The sequence below is a fragment of the Rattus norvegicus genome, chromosome 2 (assembly GCF_036323735.1).
Source record: "Rattus norvegicus strain BN/NHsdMcwi chromosome 2, GRCr8, whole genome shotgun sequence".
NCBI classification, from domain to species: domain Eukaryota; kingdom Metazoa; phylum Chordata; class Mammalia; order Rodentia; family Muridae; genus Rattus; species Rattus norvegicus.
Window position 1 is genome coordinate 166,173,565 of NC_086020.1, and position 25,701 is coordinate 166,199,265.

At 39.3% G+C, this 25,701-nt stretch overlaps 1 protein-coding gene across 6 annotated transcripts in view; it reads right to left on the reverse strand.

Moving 5' to 3' along the window:
* LOC103690241 (uncharacterized) overlaps window positions 1–25,701 on the reverse strand; it is a 105,212-nt gene that overhangs the window by 49,332 nt on the left and 30,179 nt on the right. For 3 of the 6 annotated variants that reach the window (XR_010064319.1, XR_010064318.1, XR_591150.4), the window contains one exon: window positions 5,965–6,142. The exons of 2 other annotated variants lie outside the window; for them this stretch is intronic. Coding sequence is in view for 1 of the 4 variants with exons in the window: in XM_017591289.3 (XP_017446778.1) it covers window positions 5,612–6,142 (531 nt within the window). In the remaining 3 variants the exon portion in view is untranslated. Of the gene's footprint in view, window positions 1–5,475; window positions 6,143–25,701 lie in introns of those variants that run through there. One more of the 6 variants, XM_017591289.3, reaches the window with a different exon arrangement.

A 25,701-nucleotide genomic window follows, 5' to 3' on the forward strand; every position in this document is an offset into this window, starting at 1 on the left:
TCATTGATAAGTGGCTATTAGCCCAAATGCTTGAATTACCCTAGATGCACAGAACACATAAAACTCAAGACGGATGATCAAAATGTCAATGCTTCACTCCTTCTTTAAAAGGGGAACAAGAATACCCCTGGCAGGGAATAGGGAGGCAAAGATTAAAACAGAGGCAGAAGGAACACCCTTTCAGAGCCTGTCCCACATGTGGCCCATACAAATACAGCCACCCAATTAGATAAGATGGATGAAGCAAAGAAGTGCAGGCCGACAAGAACCGGATGTAGATCGCTCCTGAGAGACACAGCCAGAATACAGCAAATACAGAGGAGAATGCCAGCAGCAAACCACTGAACTGAGAATAGGACCCCCGTTGAAGGAATCAGAGAAAGGACTGGAAGAGCTTGAAGGGGCTCGAAACCCCATATGTACAAAAATGCCAAGCAACCAGAGCTTCCAGGGACTAAGCCACTACCTAAAGACTATACATGGACTGACCCTGGACTCTGACCTCATAGGTAGCAATGAATAGCCTAGTAAGAGCACCAGTTGAAGGGGAAGCCCTTGGTCCTGCTAAGACTGAACCCTCAGTGAATGTGATTGTTGTGGGGAGGGCGGTAATGGGGGGAGGATTGGGAGGGGAAGGGGAGGGGGACGGGCTAGGGGGATATTGGCCTGGGAAAGGGAAAGGGAATAACATTCGAAATGTAAATAAGAAATACTCAAGTTAATAAAAAAAAAAAGAAAAGAAATACTCAAGTTAATAAAGAAAAAAATGGGAAAAAAAAAGAATGATGTCAAGTGTGTCTATGATATATTCACTAGCATCATATAGAATATACACAGGAGTTCCAGAGCCGGATCACAAACGTGAAGCCAGGCACAAACCCTTCAATCTACAATGGTGATCTGCATGTAAGACATGCTAGTACAATATAGGTATAAAGCTTGTGGGAGTTACCAACCAATATCTAATGGTACTTAAAGCCTACTCCATGAGATTAAACCCATGTCTGACACTTTCTGGGTGGCCAAGAATCTGGAGACTAGATAGACCATAGACAAAGGGGAAAGCCTAAATACTACTGCTCTGCTAGAGGAAAGGAACACTAAAATAATTCCTAATAACATTCTGCTATGTTCGTAGATCAGTGCTTGCTCACCCACCATCAGAGAAGCTACCTCATGCAGTAGTTAGGAAGAAATACAGAAACTCGCAGCCAGACAATGTACAGAATCTGAGAGACTTTGAAATGTCTCCATCAAAAACTGAAAAATCCCCTTTGCGTGTTTTTTTAATTGTCTAAATGAGATAATATGAGAGAGCCCCTTAGATTCCTGTCTGTAGCTACTTAAAGCTTGAAGAATATAAGCTGCAGTTATTTAAAAAAAAAAGCACTATTTTAATATTATTAGCTCTTTCCCTCTGCTGCTTTTGAGGCTTGTTCTTGCTTTGCTAAGACCTAGGTTGTTTTATTAAGTCACTTATCTGAGATCTGAATTTTTAATGTACTCACTTATAACTACAAACTTTGCATTTCACACAGCTTTGGCTATATTCCAATGGCCCTGAACAGTTGTACTTTCACTATTTTTGATTAAAGGAATCTTTAAGTTCACTCCAAGTTTTCTTCAATAATACAACTATACAACAATCTACTGTTCAGTTTCCATGTATCTTATAGCTTCTGTGGTTACTCTTGCTATTCATTCTAGTTTTACTACACTTTGATTTTATTAGCTACAAGAAATTATATTGACTCTTTTGAATTTAAGAATTTATTTTTTTCCTAAAATGTGATCTATTTTAGGGAAAATTGCATACATGAGCTGTTGAGAAGAATGTGCATTCTACGGTTGTTAGATAGAATATTCTATAGATGTCTATTTAGCCTAACTCCCACCCCCTCCTCCTCCCCAGCCCTCCTTCCTTCCCCTCTTTTTCTCCCCTCACTCTCCTCATCTTCCACTCATCCTCTTACTGTCCAACATCTCAAATGACTTGTATTCACTTTCTGATCTTATTAGCAACATTGTATTCTCCCTTTAAGATTTCTCTGTCACCCCTCCACCACTATAATACTCTTTTGGAGTTCGCCAAAGGAGTTTTTAGCTAAAACTCTAGATTGTCATTCTCATCCTGGTTCTGTACTTAGGTGCCCCTCCATCTTTCCTCTTGTTGGTTCTCCTTTCTCCATACTTACCATAAACTTCCCTCCCATACCTTTGATCGTCTGCCTCATTTTCCATAAGAATAGCACCACATCTAGAACTTTAAACATCTCACACTGCTAATGATGTTTAAGTACTCATCCTATCAAAGCCCCAGGGCCAAGATTTCTTTGCTTGAAAGTCACTCACCATTTGTTTTAGTTAGGGATTTATTACTGTGAACAGACACTATAACCAAGGCAAGTCTTATAAAGGACAGCATTTAATTGGGGCTGGTTTACAGGTTCAGAGGTTCAGTCCATTATCATCAAGGCAGGAACATGGCAGCATCCAGGCAGGCATGGTACAGGAGGAGCTGAGAGTTCAATCAATGTCTTCACCTGAAGGCCGCTAGCAGAATATTGGCTTGCAGGCAGCTAGGATGAGGGTCTTAAAGCCCACACCCACAGTGACACACCTACTCCAACAAGGCCACACCTACTCCAACAGGACCACACCTTCTAATAGTGCCACTCCCCGGGCCAAGCATATACTAACCATCTGAACATTTCCTCACTGTTATAGAATACACCTTCAGTTCTCCTCATTTTCCATTGACTTCTGTTCTCTACATTTTCAAGCCTGTGAAAAATATCATCCTCTTCAAAGCAAAATTACTAACAGCTACTACACTAGGAAAGAAGAGGCAGAATTTCAATCTGAGGTAAAGTCATCTGAAACAAAGGGTGGCCAAGTTCTATGTACTGGTGGGAGCAATTAGAAAAGTACTGGAGGATGATGGGTAAAATAATAGGCCATCTGTGTTTGTGATCTAAATTATCAAAAGAAAAGGCAAACTCCTATGTTTCTGGCAGGAGGCAGTTACAAGAGCTGGATAAGGAGCTATCTTCCCACAGAGAACAGGAGGGAGGGCATTGCTTATGATGATAATCACATTTCAAAGAGTGCTGGAAAAAAATGGGAGTGAGATGTGAACCTGCCAAGAGGTTTTTGTAAATATTGACATTTCAAAGGGTCAAAGAAAATTTTACTTTCCAAAGAATAAAAAAGAAAAGAAAAGAAAAAAAGAAATCAGGGGACCCAAACTCAGAAAGCCTATTTGAAGTCTACTCCTGTTGGGAGAAGCAAAGCACAGGACCACCCTGGGCAGCCTGGGTATCATCATCACACACAATTACTGAGAGCTCATTTTGGATGTGGCCCTGAGCCAAAAGTTTCAGGTGCATAATTGCTATACTTTTCCTTCCTTGCCTGCATCTCATTAATTACTATATGCTCCTTTCTGAGTGCTAAAACTCTGTGATTATTTGGATAAGCATCTATGCCTCCATGACTAGAATTTTCAGAAGAATAAAAGGAATGCTTACAGATCTAATTGTCCGGTACCCATCTGTCAGCATGGGATGCGACAATGAAGTTCATAAGCTTGAAGATAAACAAGAGCTTGATTCATGCTAGTCTGGAGTTCAGGGAGCTCTAGCTCAAGGTGCAAGTAAATCTGTTCTTGGAGAGGGGTTTCTTTGAGGCTTTCAGTGATTGTCTGATTATTGTGTCTCCTACACACCAGGAAAGGCATCAAGAACTGATCTCCTTCTGTGGTGATTAGGATTTTGGGGTTAGTTGTTCTGTTTTGTTTTGTCTTGTTTTGTTTTGTTTTGTTTTGTTTTGTGTCAGCTTGATACAATCTAGAGTCATCTGGGAAGAGACATTTCAATTAAGAAAAATGCCTCCTTCAGACTGGCCTTTGAACTAATTTGTGGGGCATTGTCTTAGTGATTAATATGGGTGGTGCCACCCATGGGTAGGATTCTCAGATGTATAAGAAATCAGGCTGAACAAGCTACACATAGCAAGCAAGTAAGCATCATTCTTCTGTGGACTCTGCTTCAGTTCCTGCATTCAGGAGTCTGGCTTAAGCCCTTGCCCAACTTTTCTTCATAATGGACCAAAAACCATAAACTCTTCCCTTTACGAGTTGCTTTTAATCGTGGTGTTTTATCACAGCACCTAAACCAGAACACCTTTCTTCTTCTTAAAAGGAGATGAACCCAAGTCCAGGAGCCCCAACAGCATGGTCTCATCTAAGCTTAATGAGCCTCAAGAAAAAAAAAAAAAAAAAAGAAATTCTACCTCCAAATATCATCGCATCAGCCACTAGGATTTAGTGGTATGAGTTGAGGTGAGAGAGGAATATAAACCTTTATTCTAGTCACAGAACTAATTTAATTGCTTAAAAGTGTTGACTATAAATTTTTTGAGCCACTGAGATTGGCAGCATTAGAACTTAGTCCTTAAATAAATGTATTTACACTCATGTAGCAGGTGATCCTGACAATGCAGAGACCAGGCAGCCCCTGGATTTAGAAGAAAATAGTCCTTACAGCTCCTTTGCGCATTTATGCAGACCACATTCAAGCATCTCATTATTTGGAGTAATGATTATGTCAGGGTGTGAAGTAACCATCATTTAGACAGGCAAAGTGGTAGAGGGCAGTTTGTAGGAATTAAATGGCAACCTCTGGCATATAGTACTCGGTTTGGCAAACTGGGGAATTCTCAAGGAAAAGGGGGGCTGTAAGAGAGAAAATGGTATTTATCTCTTGAGAGGAAAAAGAACTGATCAAATGTTGTAGGCTATTTGATCACAGTATGAACCCCAAGATTGTGTACTGAAAAACCCTGTCTCTGGCTCAACCCTAGCACACTCCTTTAATCTGAGAGCTTTCTGTTTATCGTAAACAAGATTTAGTAAAGTTAATCATAAGGTCAAGAGACAAGGCAAGAAACTAGTAGACGGGAGTGAACATAGGAAAAAATCATACTGTAAAAGTACATTTCTTCTAGGTTCCGCCCAATAGTTACCTAGCAACAGCTGCCAGCCAGGTATAAACCTGTATAAACCTGGTGCTTCTCTCTCTCTCCCTCCCTCCCTCTCTCTCCCTCCCTCCCTCCCTCTCTCTCCCTCCCTCCCTCCCTCCCTCCCTCTCCCTCCCTCCCTCCCTCTCTCTCCCTCCCTCCCTCCCTCTCTCCCTCTCTCTCCCCCACTCCTCTTTCTCTGTCCTCCCCTCTCTGCCTCTACTTCCTCCTCCATATTTAATCTCATGTCCCATATTTCATCTCCTCCAGGTCCCGAATAAACTTCCTTTTATATTAGGCCTATTGCGTGGGTCAATTTCTCAGAGGAAATGCTTTGGCATGGGCCCACCCATGTGCTCCCTTCCACCGTACTACCCCGGCCATTTTATAAAACACATCTGAGAGGAAGTCAGGAAGACAGATAGAGGCATATTAAGTTTGGAAGGACTTTTAAGATAGTGTGGAGAGGATAACTTTTTATTCTTTCTGGGATGTCCATTGAGGAGGAAAGGTCAGCTTGATGCTTTTGATGTCTCTCTGAGCTAACAGGCTTTCACCACAGCATCTGGCTCTTGAGTCTTCATTTGCTAAATTAAATGATTGGGATTTTTGTTTTAGAAACTACAGTCAATACAGAGCATTTGGACCTGAGATCAATGTACTGGACCATGGCCTTGATACAGTCAGCCTCCAGGTGGCCTTGACACTGCATAAGGGCAATACATATTCTGACCTGATCAGGAAATGCAATATGTACTTTCTGCTGAAGAGATAAGAGAAGCCACCGTACAGTTATGGTCGACAATGCATAGGGAAATATCCAGTAGTGTGAACTTTTACGAACCATCCCAGAGCCCAATTTCAAGCTGTAGCCCAGATAGTGACCCACATCCTGCTGAGGAGGCCAGAAAAGGACACTAAGACGAGAGCAGAACAAACTAGTACCCAAGTCTCTGGCTCTGAGGAGGCATAAGTCAGTTGATTCCCATTCTTCTGCAGGAAAATGATACTCAGGATCTTGAATCTTGAATAATGAGACATAATGACAGTCTGCTGACACTTGAGGGGCCATATTTTCAGCATTTAGAAGCACAGAGACAGAGGAATGGCTGATCTCTTCATTCTTTAAAAAAAATAAAACAGGGAAGGGATAATCAAGACTTACATCTTGCTATAGATAGAATACCAGAATATGAATTTTTTCAAGGTTAAACTACTAGCAAATTAACAAATTTTTCAGTTAAAAGCTCTAATGTACCTCACTGTGTTTATCCTTTTAGTAAAATGAGATCCTCTATCTTGTTCATTCACTTGAGGATACAAATTTAGCAAGAAGCTTATGTTAGCCTCTCTGGAAACACAGGAATTTGAGCATCCAAATTTAAAGCACTTCACATGAAGCATTCAGAGTCTGACTGTGTGCCACTTATAGAACTCAGTATTCAAATGATACCAAGGCAGAAAGCCTCTCAGAATCTTCATTATTCAAATGATACCAAGGCAGAAAGCCTCTCAGAATCTTCATTCTAGCCTGTAACTGAGTTCTCCTTATTTTAAATTTGACATTGTCTTTCCCTCTTGAGAATGAATGAATTACTTTGACTTAAATGTGAGAGAGAATTTATTATTTTTTAATAAAAATACTTTATTTTTATATTTAAAATTATGTATTTAAATGTACTTCAGTACAAGGACACATGCTGCACTATTTAAATCAGGTCACCATAAATATTCCCTCCAACATTTACCATTTCTTTAGAATACAAAACAGAAAGGTTTTGTGTTGCCACCGTGTAAGCTGGGTATGTTTGAATGCTGCTACACTGTGCCTTCCATTTGCTGCTTGTAGACCTTTCTGTCTAGAGCTGCCTGAAATAAGCAGGAGAACATACCAGGTGCTGCACTGGAGGAAATGTCAAGTTGAAATAATTCTGTTTATTACCATTGCCCTAACTGTGGCCCACAATCTTTACCCTTGTAACTACAAGACAAGGGAGACTCTCTTCTCTAGCAGAGGCCATGCTAACTGCAAAAAGGTCAGGTAGGCAGCCCACTTGTGGTCCTCTCCCAATTCTCTTGGTGCTCCCATGCCCTACTCCCAATCCCCAACCTCACTGTATCATGATTTCCAGACCCCAATTTGGACTGAGACACTCTATTCTACTTGAGTCCACTGCAGCTGCCAAAGGTCAAGGTAGGCTGCCAGGCCCTGGATATTACCCAATCTTTCAGTGCCCCTCAAACCTAACCCCAATTCCCATACCCTCAGTATCACCATGACTTAGACCTCAATTTGGGTGAAGACCCCCAGCTTAACCACAAGCCACTCCAGCCAAAAGAGCAGAAAGGAAAGAGAAACCAAAGAAAAAACACCAACAAAGACAACCATAGAAATCTTTACTTAAACCTATAATTGTACCAAAGCCAGGTTCTTGAATGCCAGCATAAAAACACAACTAACAACAACAGCCAAGGCAATATTTCACTTCCCACCTATTCTACAACACTATTCCCTGAATATTCCAATATAGCTAGAATACAAGAAAAAGACCTAACAACAAACTCTATAAAAATGAATGGGGCTTATAGAGAGAAAATGAATAAATTAATAAATCCCATTTTAAGAAAACAGAAGAAAAGCCAAACAAAAAGTTAGAGGAAATGAACAATTCCCTTAAAGAAAGCCAAGAAAACAACAAAAAAATTAAAGGAAATCAGTTAAATAGTTCAAGATCTGAATATGGAAATAGAAGCAATAAAGAAAACAAAAACAGAAGGAATCCTGGAGATGGAAAATCTAGGAGAAGGAAACAGAAACTACAGACCCAGTCATTGCCAACACAATAGAAGAGATAGAAAAGAAAAGCTCAGGCATTGAATATGGAATAGAAGATAGATAACTCAGTAAAAGAAAATTGTGGCAGAAACTTCCCCTAATAAAAAAGATTTCAGGGGACCAGTCACTGGGTGAGGAGTAGGCGGGACTTCTGAGTCAGAGAGGAAAAAAGAGGAGGCAAGAAAAGGTGACCTGCTTTTGGACCAGGAGAGCTTGGAGGAAAAAATGGAGCAAACAAGAGGCCCCCAGTTTAGATGGCAGAGCTGCCAGGATTCATCACTGGACCAGTTTAACTTAGAATGGCTCACAAAATTAGGATGCTAGTTGTTGCACCCAATGATTGTGTTACCTGTTGACTTTAAACTAAGTTTGTGTGGTGTTTTCTTTCATGCGGCAACTCACAGGGCAAAGCATGGGTGTGCGAGAAGTATAAACCAGCTAGCCATGTGAATCTAGATGCATGGGGTTGGCGTGTCAGTAGCATGGTGGCTTTTTAATTATTTAACACAACAGAAAATGTTAAATCTAAAAAATTCCTGGCACAAAACATCCAAGAAATCGGGACACCATGAAAAGACCAAGCATAAACAATAGGAATAGAATAAAGAATGAATCCCAGCTCAAAGACCCAGAAAATATTTTCAACAAAATCATAGAAGAACTTTTTCTTAACCTAAAGAAGGTGACTCCCATAAAGACGCTTACAGAACACCAAATAGATGGAACCAGAAAAGAGAAGTACCCTTACCATATAATAATAAAAAACACCATTCATACAGAATAACAACAACCAGAAGAAAGAATGTTAAAAGCTGCAAGAGAAAAAAAGACAAAGTAGCATATGAAGGCAAATCAATTAGAATTATGCCAGACTTCTCAATGAAAAGTCTAAAAGCCAGAAGGACCTGGACAGATGTCCTGCAAATTCTAAGGGACAACAGATGCCAGTCCAGACTAATACACTCAGCAAAACTTTCAAGCACTATAAATGTAGAAGTGATATTCTATTATAAAGTCGAATTTAAACAATTATGTATCCACAAAGTCCTAAAATGTACTAAAAGGAAAACTCGAACCCAAGGAGATTAACTCTACCATGAAAACACAGAAAGTTAATACCAGCAAAAACAAAATAGAGCATTCCTTCTCTCTCTCTCCCTCCCTCCCTCCCTTTCCTTCTCTCTCTCTCTCTCTCTCTCTCTCTCTCTCTCTCTCTCTCTCACACACACACACACACACACACACACACACACCACACAAACACCGAGACACACACACACACACACAAACATTATGACCATCACAAATAACAACAACAATAAAATAATATGGACTCAATTTCCCAATACACAGACAAACAGAATAGATGTGGGAAGATCTATCCTTCTGCTGCATACAAGAAACACACTTCAATATCAAAGTATCTCAGAATAAAGAGTTGGAAAAGCACTTTTAAAACAAATGGACCTGGGGTTGGGGATTTGGCTCAGTGGTAGAGTGCTTGCCTAGCAACCGCAAGGCCCTGGGTTCGGTCCCCAGCTCCGGAAAAAAAAAATGGACCTAAGAAACAAGCCAGTATAGCCATTCTAATATCTAAAAAAATAGGCTTCAAATCAAATTAATCAAAAGAGAGTGAGAGAGAGATTTCATAGTTACCAAAGGGAAAAAAACCCAACAAGGTGGTATTTCAATTCTTATAATCTAAACCCCAAATGCAATGGTACCCACTTTTGTAGAAGAAACACTGCCAACACTTAAATCACACATTGTCCCTCTTACATTGATAGTGGGACACATCAATAATACCCCACTCCACAAGAGACAGGTCATTCAGCCAAAACTACACACGGAAAAACTAAAGCTAACAGATATTATAAACCAAACAGAGCCAATAGATATCTACAAAACAGTTCACCCAAACACACCCAAAAAAATTCACTCTTTGGTGGGAGCCTCCCAGCATGGAGCAGGTTGAAGCAGGACACAGAGTAGGACTCTGGTGTAGCTTTAAAGACTGGGGGTCTCTGGACATTCTGGCTCTCTAACTATACTGAAATACTGATGATAACTTCTAAAAAGTCCGAAAGACTTTTCTTGCTAATTCTGAGGTTAAAGGCTGCTGGTTTAGGGGATTAACACCTGTGGCCTAGGATTAAGTAATGTAACCTTTGTTCAATCTCAGCAGGAACTGAATGGCTCTAACTTTCAGCCTGCTAGTCACTGGAAGAAAAAGGGACACTGTTTCCCATCTGTTGAAACAACCAACAGATTGGGAAAAGATCTTTACCAATCCTACAACAGATAGAGGCCTTATATCCAAAATATATAAAGAACTCCAGAAGGTAGACCGCAGGGAGACAAATAACCCTATTAAAAAATGGGGTTCAGAGCTAAACAAAGAATTCACAGCTGAGGAATGCCGAATGGCTGAGAAACACCTAAAGAAATGTTCAACATCTTTAGTCATAAGGGAAATGCAAATCAAAACAACCCTGAGATTTCACCTCACACCAGTGAGAATGGCTAAGATCAAAAACTCAGGTGACAGCAGATGCTGGCGAGGATGTGGAGAAAGAGGAACACTCCTCCATTGTTGGTGGGATTGCAGACTGGTACAACCTTTCTGGAAATCAGTCTGGAGGTTCCTCAGAAAATTGGACATTGAACTGCCTGAGGATCCAGCTATACCTCTCTTGGGCATATACCCAAAAGATGCCCCAACATATAAAAAAGACACATGCTCCACTATGTTCATAGCAGCCTTATTTATAATAGCCAGAAGCTGGAAAGAACCCAGATGCCCTTCAACAGAGGAATGGATACAGAAGATGTGGTACATCTACACAATGGAAGATTACTCAGCTATCAAAAACAATGACTTTATGAAATTCATAGGCAAATGGATGGAACTGGAAAATATCATCCTGAGTGAGGTAACCCAATCACAGAAAAACACACATGGTATGCACTCATTGATAAATGGCCCAAATGCTTGAATTGCCCTAGATGCACAGAACACATGAAACTCAAGAGGGATGACCAAAATGTGAATGCTTCACTCCTTCTTTAAAAGGGGAACAGGAATACCCTTGGCAGGGAATAGGGAGGCAAAGTTTAGAACAAAGGCAGAAGGAACACCCATTCAGAGCCTGCCTACATGTGACCCATACTTATACAGCCACCCAATTAGATAAGATGGATGAAGCAAAGAAGTGCAGGCCGACAGGAACCAGATGTAGATCGCTCCTGAGAGACATAACCAGAATACAGCAAATACATAGGCAAATGCTAGCAGCAAACCACTGAACTGAAAACGGGACCCCCGTTGAAGGAATCAGAGAAGGAACTGAAAGAGCTTGAAGGGGCTTGAGACCCCATATGAACAACAAAGCCAAGCAACCAGAGCTTCCAGGGACTAAGCCACTACCCAAAGACTATACATGGACTGTCCCTGGGCTCCAACCTCATGGGTAGCAATGAATAGCCTAGTAAGAGCACCAGTGGAAGGGGAAGCTCTTGGTCCTGCCAAGACTGAACCCCCAGTGAACATGATTGTGGGGGTGAGGGCGGTAATGGGGGGAGGATGGAGAGGGGAACACCAATATAGAAGGGGAAGGGGAGGGGTTAGTAGGATGTTGGCCTGGAAACCGGGAAAGGGAATAACAATCGAAATGTAAATAAGAAATACTCAAGTTAATAAAGATTTTTAAAAAGTGATTTTTTTTGCCTTTATTTCTAAGTTGTAAAAAGTTTCCTATGAAAGCTCTCTAAGAAAACGAGGAAAAGCAGAAAGATCCTAAGTGGGGCAAGGGAAAATTCTCTCTGCTCTCTTGGTCCTCACCACTTATACATCTTTTCAGAATACATGATCACATGGTAAAAGGTTCCTCACAAGTTCATACATAAAATCAAACCATAAATTGAATAAGAAGTTTCCAACAGTCAAGGTTTACATGTACATCCATTAGGTGTATTTATATGACTAAACATTGATCACCTGTCACAGCTCTACAGGTTCTTCAAGAGTTAAAAACCACAACAAAGTTGTTAGTGAAGTTTTGTATAGATAAATCCAGTCAATATTTTATCTTCTGTCCCAGCACCTATAATAAATGAATCATTAGTTCCCTTCTTAAGACCTTGGGTTAATGGTTTTACAACCTCTTAGAATGTGCACTGAGTAATAGAAAGTCTGCTTACTATCTAGAAGCAATTAACTGGTGACACATGGGACACTGGCCGAGTTTTCATTACAGTTCTGACTATCAGAAAGGACATAATAGCAGTCCCACTATAAAAGAGTTTAATAAATACTGATATAATTTTAGGAATTCTTATAAGATCATCATACAGTATTAAGAAGTCATCTATTTGTCTATATAGCATCACTACAAGATAGTACATCTTCATAGATCTGAGAGATATGCTCAAAAGTATAGGCTCATACCTAGTGTTGTCATATATGTTTAATAAGAACAGGAAAAACATATTAATAGCAGGAATCTTTCCTAAAATGATTTCACATGGCCCTTGCCTAGTGGTGCTTCATTGTAAAATTTTAATCTAAGGTGAAGTCATTGCAGGAAGATTACCTGCTAGTTATTAGCTTGTTGGCTCCAGGCAATTCTTCTTAGCATCTCATGGAACTTTCTCCAAAACTGACCTCATACTCAGTCATAAGACAAATCTCAACAGATACTCCCAAGTAGAGTAGATGGTATGAAGTAATCAGTCTGAGGACTGAACTCAATAAAATTGAAACAGGGAACAGTTCAAAGAATGAATGAAACAAAGAATTGGTTCTTTGAGAAAAATCAACAAGATACACAAACTTATACAAACTAACTAAAAGAGACTGTTCCAATTAAGAAAATCAGAAAGCAAAGGAGGAACATAACAAAAGATACCTAGGAAATTCAAAATATTATTAGATTATACTTAAAAATCTATACTCTACAAAATTGGAAAATCTAAAAGAAATAGATAATTTTCTCAATAAATACCATTTAAAAAGTTAAATTATGACCATATAAACAATTTAAACAGACTGATAACCCCTAAGGAAATAGAAGCAGTTGTTAACAGTCTCCCAACCAAACAAGCCAAGGGCCAAACAGTTTTAGTGCAAGACTTTACCATACTTTTAAAGAGAGCCTAAGGCTAATACTTCTCAAATTATTCCACAAAATAGAAACAGAAGGATCATTGCAAAATTCATTTTATGAAACCAAAGTCACAGTTATCAAAACTACACAAAGATTAAACAAAATAAGAAAATTACAGACCAACTTCTCTTATGAAAACTGATGCAAAAACAGTCAATAAAATACTTGCAAACTAAATCCAAAAACACATCAAAAAGATAGATCATCAACCATGATCAAATAGGCTTCATCCAAGAGATGAAGGATAGTTAAACATATTAAAAAAAACTGTCAATGTAAGTGCCATATAAACAAATTGAAAGAAGTAAAAAGCACATGTTCATCTCATTAGATGATTAAAAAAAAAAACATTTGATACAGTTCAACATCCTTCATGACAAATGTCATGTAGAGATCAGGAATACAACAGACATATCTAAATATAATATAGATAATTTAGAGCAAACCTATGGCCAATATCAAATTAAATGGAGAGAAACTCAAAGAAACTCCACTAAAATCAAGAGCAATGAAAGGCTGTCATCTCTCTCCACATCTATTCAATACAGTATTTGGAAGTTCTAGCTAGAATAATAAGCCAACTGAAGGAGATCTTCCTTTCCTAATTAGAAAGAAAGAAGTCAAAGTATCTTTATTTGTACATGATATGATAGTATAAATAAGGGGCCTCAAAAAATTCTATCAGGGAACTCCTACAGCTGATCATCAGCAAACTTGAAAAAACTATTAGCTTTTCCATATATGCATGGCAAATGGACTGAGAAAGAAATCAGGAAAACAAAGCCTTCACAAGAGTCACAAATAACATAAAGGTCTTAGTAACTCTAACCAGGCAAGTAAAAGATGTTTGTGTGATAAAACCTCAAGTCTTTAAAGAAATAAATTGAAAAAGATATCAGAAGGCAGAAAAATATCCCATGCTCTTGGATCGGTAAGATTAACATAGTAACAATGGCTATCCTACCAAAAGCAATATATAGATTCAGTGCAATCCATCCCCATCAAAACTTGAACACAGTTCTTTACAGAAATTGAAGGCAAATACTCAACTTCATATGAAAAACATACCTAAGATAGTTAAAACAATCCTGAGCAATAAAGAACTTCCAGAAGTGTTGTCATACCTGGCTTGAATTCAAGCTACACTACAAAGCTGTAGTAATAAAAACCACATGGTATTGGCATTAAAAGAGACACGTTAGTTAATAGAATTGAGATTGCCTGAATCTGGACTTGTTCTTCAGTCTGGAGGAGCTTTGAGGGACTCCAAGAGCATCCTGCCTCCCTGGAAACCTTCCAGGGGCCCCAAAACTAACTAGCTTGGAACCCTGCTCTACTACCCTTCCTAATCATTTAGATCTGCCTGCCATCCCAGTTAGTCTACCTAGGATATAGTTTGCATAGTTAGATCCACCCATCATCCCAGTTGGGTCTGACTAGGACACAGCCCACAGAAGTAGGGTCCATGCAGGACACAGCATAAGCCAGTCGAGTACTCTCCATGGTCAGGTCCACAGCTCCCCACACCACCCCACCTTCCCAAGAAGTTCTTCTGTCATCGAGATCATTCAGACAACCACAGGATGTCTATAAAGTACAGCATAAGAACACAACCAAGTCAGTATGGCACCACCAGAGCCCAGCTATCCTATTACAACTAACCCTGAATATCTTAATAAAACTGAAGCACAAGAAGATCATACATCCATCTTATAAAGACGATAGAGTTCTTTAAAGAGGACATGACTAAATTTCTTAAGGGAATACAGGAAAATATATTCAAACAGGTAGAGGCACTGAAAGAAAGAAAATAAATATAAAGAAATACAGAAAAATGCAAACAGGTGAAGGATATGAATAAAACAGTCCAAAACCTGAAAAGGGAAATAAAGGCAGTAAAGAGAACACAAACTGAGGCAATTCTAAAGATGGAAAACATACACAATAGAACAGGAACTACAGACACAAGCATCACCAACAAAATACAGGAAATGGAAAAAAGAATCTCAGTTGTAGACAATACAATAGAAAAAAATCAATATATCAAAGAAAATGCAAAACCTAAAAACTTCCTAACACAAAACATCCAGGAAATATGAGACACTATAAAAAGACCAAACCTAAAAATATTAGGAATAGAAGCAGGAGCAGATTCCCAGCTCAAAGGCCCAGAAAACATCTTCTTAAAAAAAAAAAAAGAATCACAGAAGAAAAATTTACCAACATTAAAGAGAGAGAGAGAAAGAGAGAGAGAGAGAGAGAGAGAGAGAGAGAGAGAGAGCTATAAAGGTAAAAGAAGCTTATAGAGCACCAAATAGATTGGATCAGAAGAAAAATATCTTCCTGTTCCATCAAAACACTAAATATACAGAACAAAAGAAGAATTCAAAAGCAGCAAGGGAAAATGACCTTGTAATATATAAAGGCAGACCTATCAGAATTACACTCAATTTCTCATCTGAGACTCTAAAAGCTAGAAGGGCATGGGCAGGAGTCTTACAGACCCTAAGAGACCACAGATGTCAATCCAGACTACTATACCCAGCAAAACTTTCAATCATCATGGATGGAGAAACAGATATTCCATGACAAAGACAAATTTACAGGAAGATTGAAAAACACCCTTGCATCTTATAAGATCACCATGGATTAAAACTGGACTTCAACAACAACAGAAAGCCTATATGTTCTTGGTAACTAAACAACTTTCTATTCAGTGATCACTGGGTCAGCGAAAAAATAAAGATAGAAATTAAAGACTTTCTAGAATTCAGTGAAAAAGAGGGCACAACATACCCAAACTTATCGGAAACTATGAAAGCAGTGCTAAGAGGAAAGTTTCTAACACTAAATGGACTCACAAAGAAATTGGAGAGTTCTCATATTAATGAATTAAAAGTACATCTGAAGACTCTAGGAAAAAAGAGAAGCAAACACCCCCAGGAGAAGTAGATGGCAAGAAATCATCAAACTCAGGACTGAAATTAATACATTAGAAACCAAGAACAATACAATGAATCAATGAAACCAAGAGCTGGTTCTTTGAGAAAACCCAAGAAGATAGACAAAAAGGCAAAGACACAGTACCCAAATTATCAAAGTCAAAATGAAAAGTGAGACATAACAATGGACACTGAGGAAATTCAAAGAATTATTAGATCTTATTTAGAAAGCCTGTATTCCACAAAATTGGAAAGTGTAAATGAAATGGATGATTTTTCTAGACAGATACCAATTACCAAAACTAAATCAAGATCAGGTAAACTATCTGAGTAACCCTATAACTTCTAAGAAAATAGAAACAATCATTAAAATCTCCTTGGGGGGTTGGGAAGGAAGACCTGGGCCAGAAGGTTTTAGTGAAGAATTCTATCATACATTCAAAGAAGAGATAATGTCAATTCTCACCAAACTATTCCACAAAATAGAAACAAAAGGAATACTGCCAAACTCAATTTATGAGGCCGTAGTCACCCTGATAACAAAACCACACAAAGAATCAACAAAAAAGAGAATTTCAGACCAATTTCCCTTATGATCATTGATGCAAAAATACTTGCAAGCTGAATCAAAAACCATATCAAAGACATCATCCACCATGATGAAGTAGGCATCATCCCAGGGATACAGGAATGGCTTTTAAAAAATCCATCAGCAGAATCCATCATATAAACAAATCGAAAGATAAAAATCACATGATCATTTCATCAGATGCTGAAAAAGCCTTTGACAAAATCCAACATTCCTTCATGATAAAAGTCTTGGAGAGAGCAGGATACATACAAGGTGCATACCTCAACACAATAAAGTCAATATACAGTATGCCAATAGCCAACATCAAATTAAATAGAGATAAACTTAAAGCATTTCCAAAAGAAAAAAAAGACAAAGTTGTCCATTTTCCCCATATCTCTTCACTATAGTACCTGAAGTTCTAGCAATAAGACAACTAAAGGAGATCAGGGAATACAAATTGGAAAAATAGAAAAAGTCAAAGTATCACTGTTTGCAGATGATATGATAGTATATATATGTGACCTAAAAGACTTCTACCAGAAAATTCCTATAGTCAATAAACACCTTCAGAAAAGTGGCTGGATAAAAAATTAACTCAAAAAAATCAGTAGTCTTCCTTTACATAAGCAAAAGAACTGAAAAAGAAGTTAGTGAATAACAGTACTCTTCACAACTGCCATAAATAACATAAAATACCTTGGTGTGACTCTAACCAAGCAAGTGAAAGACCTGTATGACAAGAACTTCAAGTCTCTGAAGAAGATATCAGAAGATGGAAAGACCTCCCTTGCTCACGAATCAGTAGAATTAATATAGTAAAAATGGCCATCTTACCAAAAACAATATACAGATTCAATGCTATCCTCATCAAACTTCCAAAACAATTCTTCACTAGTCTTGAAAGAAAAATTCTCAACTTCATATGGAAAAACAAAAGCCTCCAGACAGCTAAAACAGTTCTGAAGAATAAAACCTTATGAAGGTTTCACTATCGTTGACTTCAAGCTCTACTACAGAAAATAGTAATAAAACCCGCATGGTATTGATATAGAAACAGACAGGAGGACAAATAGAATCAAATCAAAACCCAGAAATAAACCCACACACTGACTGACACATGATTTCTGACAAAGAAGCCAAAACCATACAATGGAAAAGTGAAAGCATCTTCAACAAATGGTGCTAGTCTGGATGTTTGCATTAGATGAATAAAAATAGATCCATGTTTATCACTCAACTTCAAATGGATCAAAGACCTCAATATAAACCAGATACATTAAAATCTAATAGAACAGAAAGTGAGGAATAGCCTGAACTTGTCAATACAGGACAAAACTTTTGAACAGAACACCAATCGCTTACACATTAAGGTCAAGAATAAATAAATATGATCTCAGGAAATTAAAAGCTTCTATAAGTCAAAGGACACAGTCAACAGGGCAAACAACAGCTTACAGATTAGGAAAAAATGGTCATTAACTCTACATCTGACAGAGGGTTAATATCTAAAATACATAAAGAACTCAAGAAGTTAGACAACAATCCAAGTAACCCAGTTTTTAAAAATGGGGTATAGAATTAAATAAGGAATTTTCAACAGAGAAATCCTGATAGCCGAGAAGCACCTAAAAGATGTCCAGAACCCTTAGTCATCAGTGAAATGCAAATCTAAATGACTCTGAGAATCCATCTTATAGACCTCAGAATAAGCTCAAAAACCCAAAGGACAGCACATACTGCTGAGGTTGTAAAGAAAAGAACACTCTACTGCTGGTGAGAATGCGAAATTGTACAACTCTGGAAATCAATTTGGTGGTTTCTCAGTAGATTGGGAATAGATCTACCCAGCTATACCACTCTTGGGTATATACCCAGAAGAACACATTGACATGGGAGACAACTTCCTGGACAGAACACCAATAGCACAGGCACTAAGATCAACAATTAATAAATGGGGCCACATGAAACTGAAAATCTTCTCTAAGGCAAAGAACACCATCAATAGGACAAACGGCAGCCTATAGAATGGGAAAGGATTTCACTAATTCCACATGCAACATGGGTTAATATCTAAAATATATGAAGAACACACAGAACTAGACTTCAATGAACTAAATAAACCTTTTTTAAAATGGGGTACAGATCTAAACAGAGAATTCTCAATAGAGAAATCTCAAATGGCTAAGACACACTTAAAGGAATGTTCAACATCCTTAGCCAACAGGGAAATGAAAATCAAAACTACTTTTAGATTCCATCTCACATTTATCAGAATGTCTAAGATCAATAACACAAGTAACAGCTCATGCTGTCCTAAATTTCAAGGATATGAAATAAGGAAAACATTCTGCCATTGCAAATTTGTACAACTACTTTGGAAATCAATAAGACCATTCCTCAGAAATCTGGGACTCCATCTATCTCAAGATCCAGCTATATACTACTATAAGAGATGCTCCGTCCCACCGTGAAGGCACTTGCTCAACTATTTCCATAGCAGTGTTGTTCATGATATCCAGAAACTGGAAAACAAATCTCTCTCAACCAAATAATGGATTTTTAAAAATGTGATACATTTGCATAACTCTGTTGTTAAAAACAATGACATAATGAAATTTGCAGGCAAATGGTTGGAACTAGGAAAAAAATCATTCTGATAAGGTACCCCAGACCCAGAAAGACAAACACGATATATTTTCATTTACAAGTAGATATTAGCTGTTAAGTAAATGATAATCATACTACAATTCACAGACCCAGAAAGAGTAAGTAACAAGGATAGTTCTAAGGGAGACACATGGATTTCTTGGCAAGAGGAATTTTGTGCATGGATAGGGGCAGGTGGGAATGGGAACAGGAAGGATCAGGTGTTAGGGAGTGATGAAGGAAGAGAGTACAATGAGAAGTGGCCGGGATTGGAGAATGTTGGGGAGGTGTTATGGAAACCTACTGCAGCAGAAACTCCCAGGGATCTAGAAGGTGACTAGTAAGATTCCTAGTACTATAGGATATGGAGCCAGAACTGGCCATCTCCTATAACCAGATTTCAAATTTGGGGTTTCCATTCCTGTGAAAGGACACCATGACCAAGTCAATTCTTATAAAGGATGTACTGGCTGGTTTTGTGTGTCAACTTGACACAAGCTGAAGTTATCACAGAGAACAGAGCCTCAGTTGAGGAAATGCCTCCATGAGACCCAGCTGTAAGGCATTTTCTCAACTAGTACTCAAGGGGGGAGGACCCAGCCCATTGTGGGTGATGCCATCCCTGAACTGGTAGTCTTGGGTTCTATAAGACAGCAAACTGAGCAAGTCAGAGGAAACAAGCCAATAAGTAACATCACTTCATGGCCTCTAGATCAGCTCCTGCTTCCTGACCTGCTTTAGTTCCATTCCTGACTTCCTTTAGTGATGAGCAGCAATGTGTAAGTGTAAGCTGAATAAACCCTTTCCTCCCCAACTTCCTTCTTGGTCATGATGTTTTGTGCAGGAATAGAAACCCTGACTAAGACGAATTGGTACTGGAAGTGGGGTATTCCTGTGACAATTTGACCATATTTGGGAGAGGACTGTGGAAGGACTTTGTAACTTTGAACTAGAATAGCCATTAGGATGTTAAGAGCTCTGTGTGATATTCTGTAGGAGGTTGGAAGATAATGTTGAGAACACTGCAGAAGATGGAGGCCTGGCTTATGAAATTTCAGAGAGATTAAAGACTTTTCCGGACTGTTGCTGGTTTGATTGTGAAGATTCTGTGGTTTTGGTTAACTGGGGCTGAAGACTCAGCTGTTATTAACAAGATACCAGAACTACTAAAGCAAAACCTTTTCATTATTGGGACTACTGATGCTGGTTAGCTGGAGCTAAGAAATTAGTGGTGATTAAAAAAAGACCATCTCCTGAGAGGCTCTGTCAGAGCATGTCAAATACAGAGGCAAACGCTAGCAGCAAGCCATTGAACTGAGAATGGGTCCCTGTTGGAGGAATTAGAGAAAGGATTGAAGGAGCTGAAGGGGCTTGCAACCCCATAAGAGCAACACCAACAAACAAACCAGAGCTCCCAGGGACTAAACCACTACCCAAAGACTACACATAGACAGACTCATGGCTCCAGCTGCATATGTAGCAGAGGATGGCCTTGTTGGGCACCGATGGGAGGAGAAGCCCTTGGTCTTGCCAAGGCTGGATCCCCCAGTGTAGGGGAATGTCAGTGGGGGAGGCTGGAATGGAGGGTGGTTGGGGAGGGGGAATACCCTGTAGAAGAAGGGGAAGGGCATGGAATAGGGGCTTATGGCCAGGAAACCGGGAAAGGGGGTAAAATTTTAAAGTAAATAAAAAGTATCCAATTTAAAGAAGAAGAGGGGGGAGAAGGAGAAGGAAAGGAAGAGGAAGAAGAGACCATTATCATTGAGGTGAAATCTTCTGGAAAGTGTTTTCTAAGAGCACAAAGATTCTGTGTTCTAGAGATAGCCAAGGTTGTACCTCCTGATGTGGCTGGACTTGAAAATGTGAAAGAGTCACCCAAGTGGTACTGGTTTTGAAGACATGAAGGGGTCATGAAGAGCAGCTGAGGCTGGGCACTATGAGAGGCCATGGAATGCCATTGGTGAAGGTGCAGCCTCAGTTGCAATTGATGGCCCAGGACTCAAAGGGTCATGCAAAGGAGTTGAGCTTTGGCACAATGAAGAGAGCATGTGAGAGCTATCGGTGAAGCCTAGTTGCAATGGACAATTAGAATTCAATTTTGCTTTGGATTGTGACTGTGCCCTGATATTTTTCCCTCTTGAAGGAAGAAAGTATTTTAGTGAAGCCCACAGTTAAGAGACTTTGAGCTGAAAAAAAGATTTTGAATTTTAAAAGATATTAGATATTTTAAAGGGATTGAAATTTTAATATGTAAGAATTTAAAAAAAAACATAAGACTTCTAAAGTTATTTAGATCTTGGGGACAAATAAGAAAGTAAGGATTGAACCTTAATGTCTTTTTTGTATCAAGTTGACAAGGGGTCAATTATACTGGCTGATTTTGTGTGTCAACTTGGCACAAGCTGAAATTACCATGGAGAAAGGAGTCTCCATTGAGGAAATGCCTCCATGAGTCTCAGATTTAAGGCATCTTCTCAACCAGTGATCAAGTAGGAGGACCCAGCCCATTGTAGGTAGTGCCATCCCTGAACTGGTGGTCTTAGGTTCTATAAGAGAGCAAGCTGAGCAAGCCAGTAAGTAACACCCCTCCACAGCCTCCACATCTGCTCCTGCTTCCTCACCAGCTTGAGTTCCAGTCCTGACTTCCTTTGGTGATGAGCAGCAATGCAGGAGTGTAAGCTAATAAATCCTTTCCTCTTCAAATTCCTTTTTGATCATGATGTTTTGTGCAGGAATAGAAACACTAAGACAAATGACAACATTTAATCTGGATGGCTTATAGGTTCAGAAGTTCAGTCCTTTACCATGTGAACAGCATGGCAGCATCCATGAACGCATGGTGCTGGAGGAGCTGGGAGTTACACATCTTGTTCCAAAGGCAAGCAAGAGAAGATTGGCTTCCAGCCAGCTGGAAGAAGGGTGTCAAAACCCATCCACAAACTTGGCACCCTTACTCCAACAAGACCACTCCTACTCCAACAAGGCCACACCTTCTAACTGTGTCATTCCCTGAGCCAATCCTATTCAAACCACCACACCAGTTTCCAGTGGTAGGACTACGATGCCTGAATTGAACCTCTACTGGGACCTCCACCTGAAATGAGACTCACAGAGGTGGTGATTATGCAAAAGCAAGAGGAGTTTAATCATTCTGACATGTCTGGGGTCATCCCTCTTCAAGGGGAGATGACCCTAAGCAGATTTTAACAGGGGATTATGTACTTTGCAAACAATTGGGGCAGAATTCAAACAATTGGGGCAGAATTTGCACAATGGTAACTAGGCAGAATACTGTGCTCATTTGGTGGAGCAAAACAACTTTCAGATTGGCTCAGTGTACCCTTTTAAGACTTTCCCAGGGTGGGGGTCAGTTGGAAGCCACAGGTAACTTTGTGTGACAGTTTGGTTTGTAGCTGTTCCGGGTACTAAACCAGCTTTTCTCTTCCTGGGAGGGAAGGGTCCTTGAGCTTGGAGGTTTGTGGTGGGAATTTTGGGGGGCGGAATTGACCCCAACTCTGGTTCTTTCAGAACTGGGACACCAACCCAACCACAAAAGCTTCCTCAATTTATTCTGCCTATATTATGTTCTGGGATAAAAGAGGCTCAGAACTTATAGGAGTGGCCAACTAGTCATGGGACTGGTCTAATTTGAGACCCACACCATGAGGAAGAGCCCATGCTCAACAGTGCCTGGATGACCAGGAACAGGAAGCTTGATAGCCCAGAGATCTAAGATCTAGGATGCGGGCCGCGTGAAGAAGAATCAATAAAATGATGCTAAAATGATCCTAAAGATAGTCTTCTATACTCATAGATTGGTGTTTAGTCAATCCTCAGAGAGACTTCCACTGGCAGCTAACAGGAACAGATGCAGAGAACTACAACAAAATGAGAGAGAGAGAGAGAGAGAGAGAGAGAGAGAGAGAGAGAGAGATTGAGATTAAATTATATATCTCCCTTGGGTTACTCCCCTTGGAGCTTCAGGAACCCAGGAAAGAAGAAGAGGAAGAATTGTAGGAAGGAGCTGGAGGAGTCAAGAACACCAGAAGAACAGAGACCACAGAATCAACTAAGCAGGGTTTATAGGGGCTCATAGAGACCAAAACGAAATTGCTGTCCCTATCATGGGTCCTTGCTAAACCCTCTGCACATATGTTATGGATGTTAGCTTGCTGGTTTTGTGGGATTCCTAAAAATGCGAGTGGGGGTATCTCTGACTCCTTTCCCTTCTCTTGGGATCCTTTTCCTCCTACTGGATTGCCCCAACCAGCCTTGATTTGAGGGTTTGAGCCTAGTCTTATAGTATCTTGTTATTCCATGTTCAGCAGATATTCTTAGGAGGCCTGCTCCTTTTTGAAGGAAAATGGAGGAAGAGAGGGGGAAGAAGAAACTGAGGTCAGAATGTATTGAAAGAAGTAAGAATATAAATTTTTTTAAAAAATTAAAAAAGAAAAAAAGAAAAAAAGAAAAAGCTAACCCATGCAAACCTGAGGACCTGAAAGCAGAGAAAACATTTTGAATATTTGAAATCTTTCCATAGCATAAGAGGTGTGGTTCCCTAGAAATATTCTCATAGATGTAAAAACATTTCCTAGACTAGTGGCCAGCACATCTTGGAGCAAACCAATGGGCCTGACTAGAGCAGCAATTGGCCATCCACTTGATCCCCCCCTGAAGTCCATGCAGGAACTTATGACACAGACTTTGTAGTAAAGGCCCCAAACTTCCTACTAGTGTTTGTATCAGTGAATTGGCTTCTGAAGGAATTCAAGTATCTGCAAAAGTCCCACCCACACCTGTGCTTGCAAAGCCTTCTCTTCTAGCACGTGTTCTCTTCTCACCCTCTGATTGAGCATTCCAAGCCCTCAGGGCTTTCTTCAGTTTTCTGGAATTACTTGTCACCTTTCTCTTATAAATTCTACCCATCTTTAAGATTCTGAATATATAACCATCTGGTAAGGGCTTCTATTACACAGCCTTGAAAACTCCCTTATCTTTTAAGAGTTTTATGTATATTCTTGAATTTTCATGTAATTCTTGAATTATTGCCAACATGTTCTACGACAGAAAATACAGAACATTTTTAAATGACAATGCCTAACATTTAGTTAAAGTCTACTATTTTCAAGGTTCCCAAAATGCTTAAGGAGCTTAATCCTCCCACAGCCCTGGGTGGGAAACACTGTTCTTTCACAGGTGGGAAACTAATCTTTAAAGACATTAAGTTACATGTTCAAAAATACACGGCAGTGAGTTAGGGATCCAAACGTCAGACTCCAAGGATCTGTGGTCACAAGGTTAAAAAAAATCATTCTTTTAAAGTAAACAAATATTGAAAATAGATTATTTCCTAATGTATAAACTAGATAACATAATAGGTAGGATTACTTCAGTTGCCCATGATTTGCCTTGCACTCCAGACTGATAACTATAGGCAGGTGGTAGAAACTTTAAGAGGTCAATGAGACATTGGATATTCTCTAAGGGGAAATGTGTGGTTCCAGACCCCTTCTCATTTTCTTTTACTTCCTGGTTAAGAGATGATCAGTTTTGTTACATGATGGCTCTATCACCAACATCCTATAGCTATTAGAACAACCAAATATATCCTGAAATCTGCAGAATCTGGAACCAACATATAACCTTTTTCTTCATGAGTTGATTGCCTTGGGTATTTAGTATTGTAACAGGATGCTGACTAATATACTATGTGAATAGGATTAAAGACAACAAAAAAAATCAAACTTTGTTTATGATAAGTTCTGCCTATCATATGGTGCCTCCTCCATTTTCCAGAAATAATATTAAGCATTTTGTAGATTAAATTAAAAAGACACACTGATGACCTAGAAGGTCATAGTAGATTAAGAGAAACTCAGTGATAAGGTTAATGATCTATGGGACATAGAAGGAAGGCATTATGGGGAACTGAGTCAAAATAGAACCATGTAGCCCAGGAAGCCAGCAGTGCTATGACTATTGGAGCAGTAGACCACAAAGAGGGCATGCTGAAAAGGGAAAGCAATACCAGCCAAGCGCTATATTTATCAAGGAACTGCTGCTAATCTATCTGACAGAGTAGTAAATTAAGCATAAAGCATAGCAAGGTAGAAATTTTGGAAAGAATCAAGAGCCACTTGGCCAAGCTTCCTGTGAAGCTCCTGGTCATCCTCAGGATGATGGCATATCACCAAGGGGCTCTAAAATGCAATGGTCAGATGGACCCATTACAAGAGAATGTATTATCTTTCAATCTTTATAATTCTGTCTGAGAAGCATGGTGGAATACACATTTGAAGAGGACAAATTTGACAGAAGAAGGAGAGTTAAAATTTGTTGTAGCCATACAGAAGAAAAGAGGAAAAACAGCAGAGTGGAGGTAAGACATTCCCTGTCTATAAACAGATGTTCCTTACCTGAGTTATACCCTAAAATTTACAACCCCATACACCTCACCATCCATACAATGCACTTACACACCCGCATAAATACCTCACTCTTGAGTCAAACAGTCAGCAC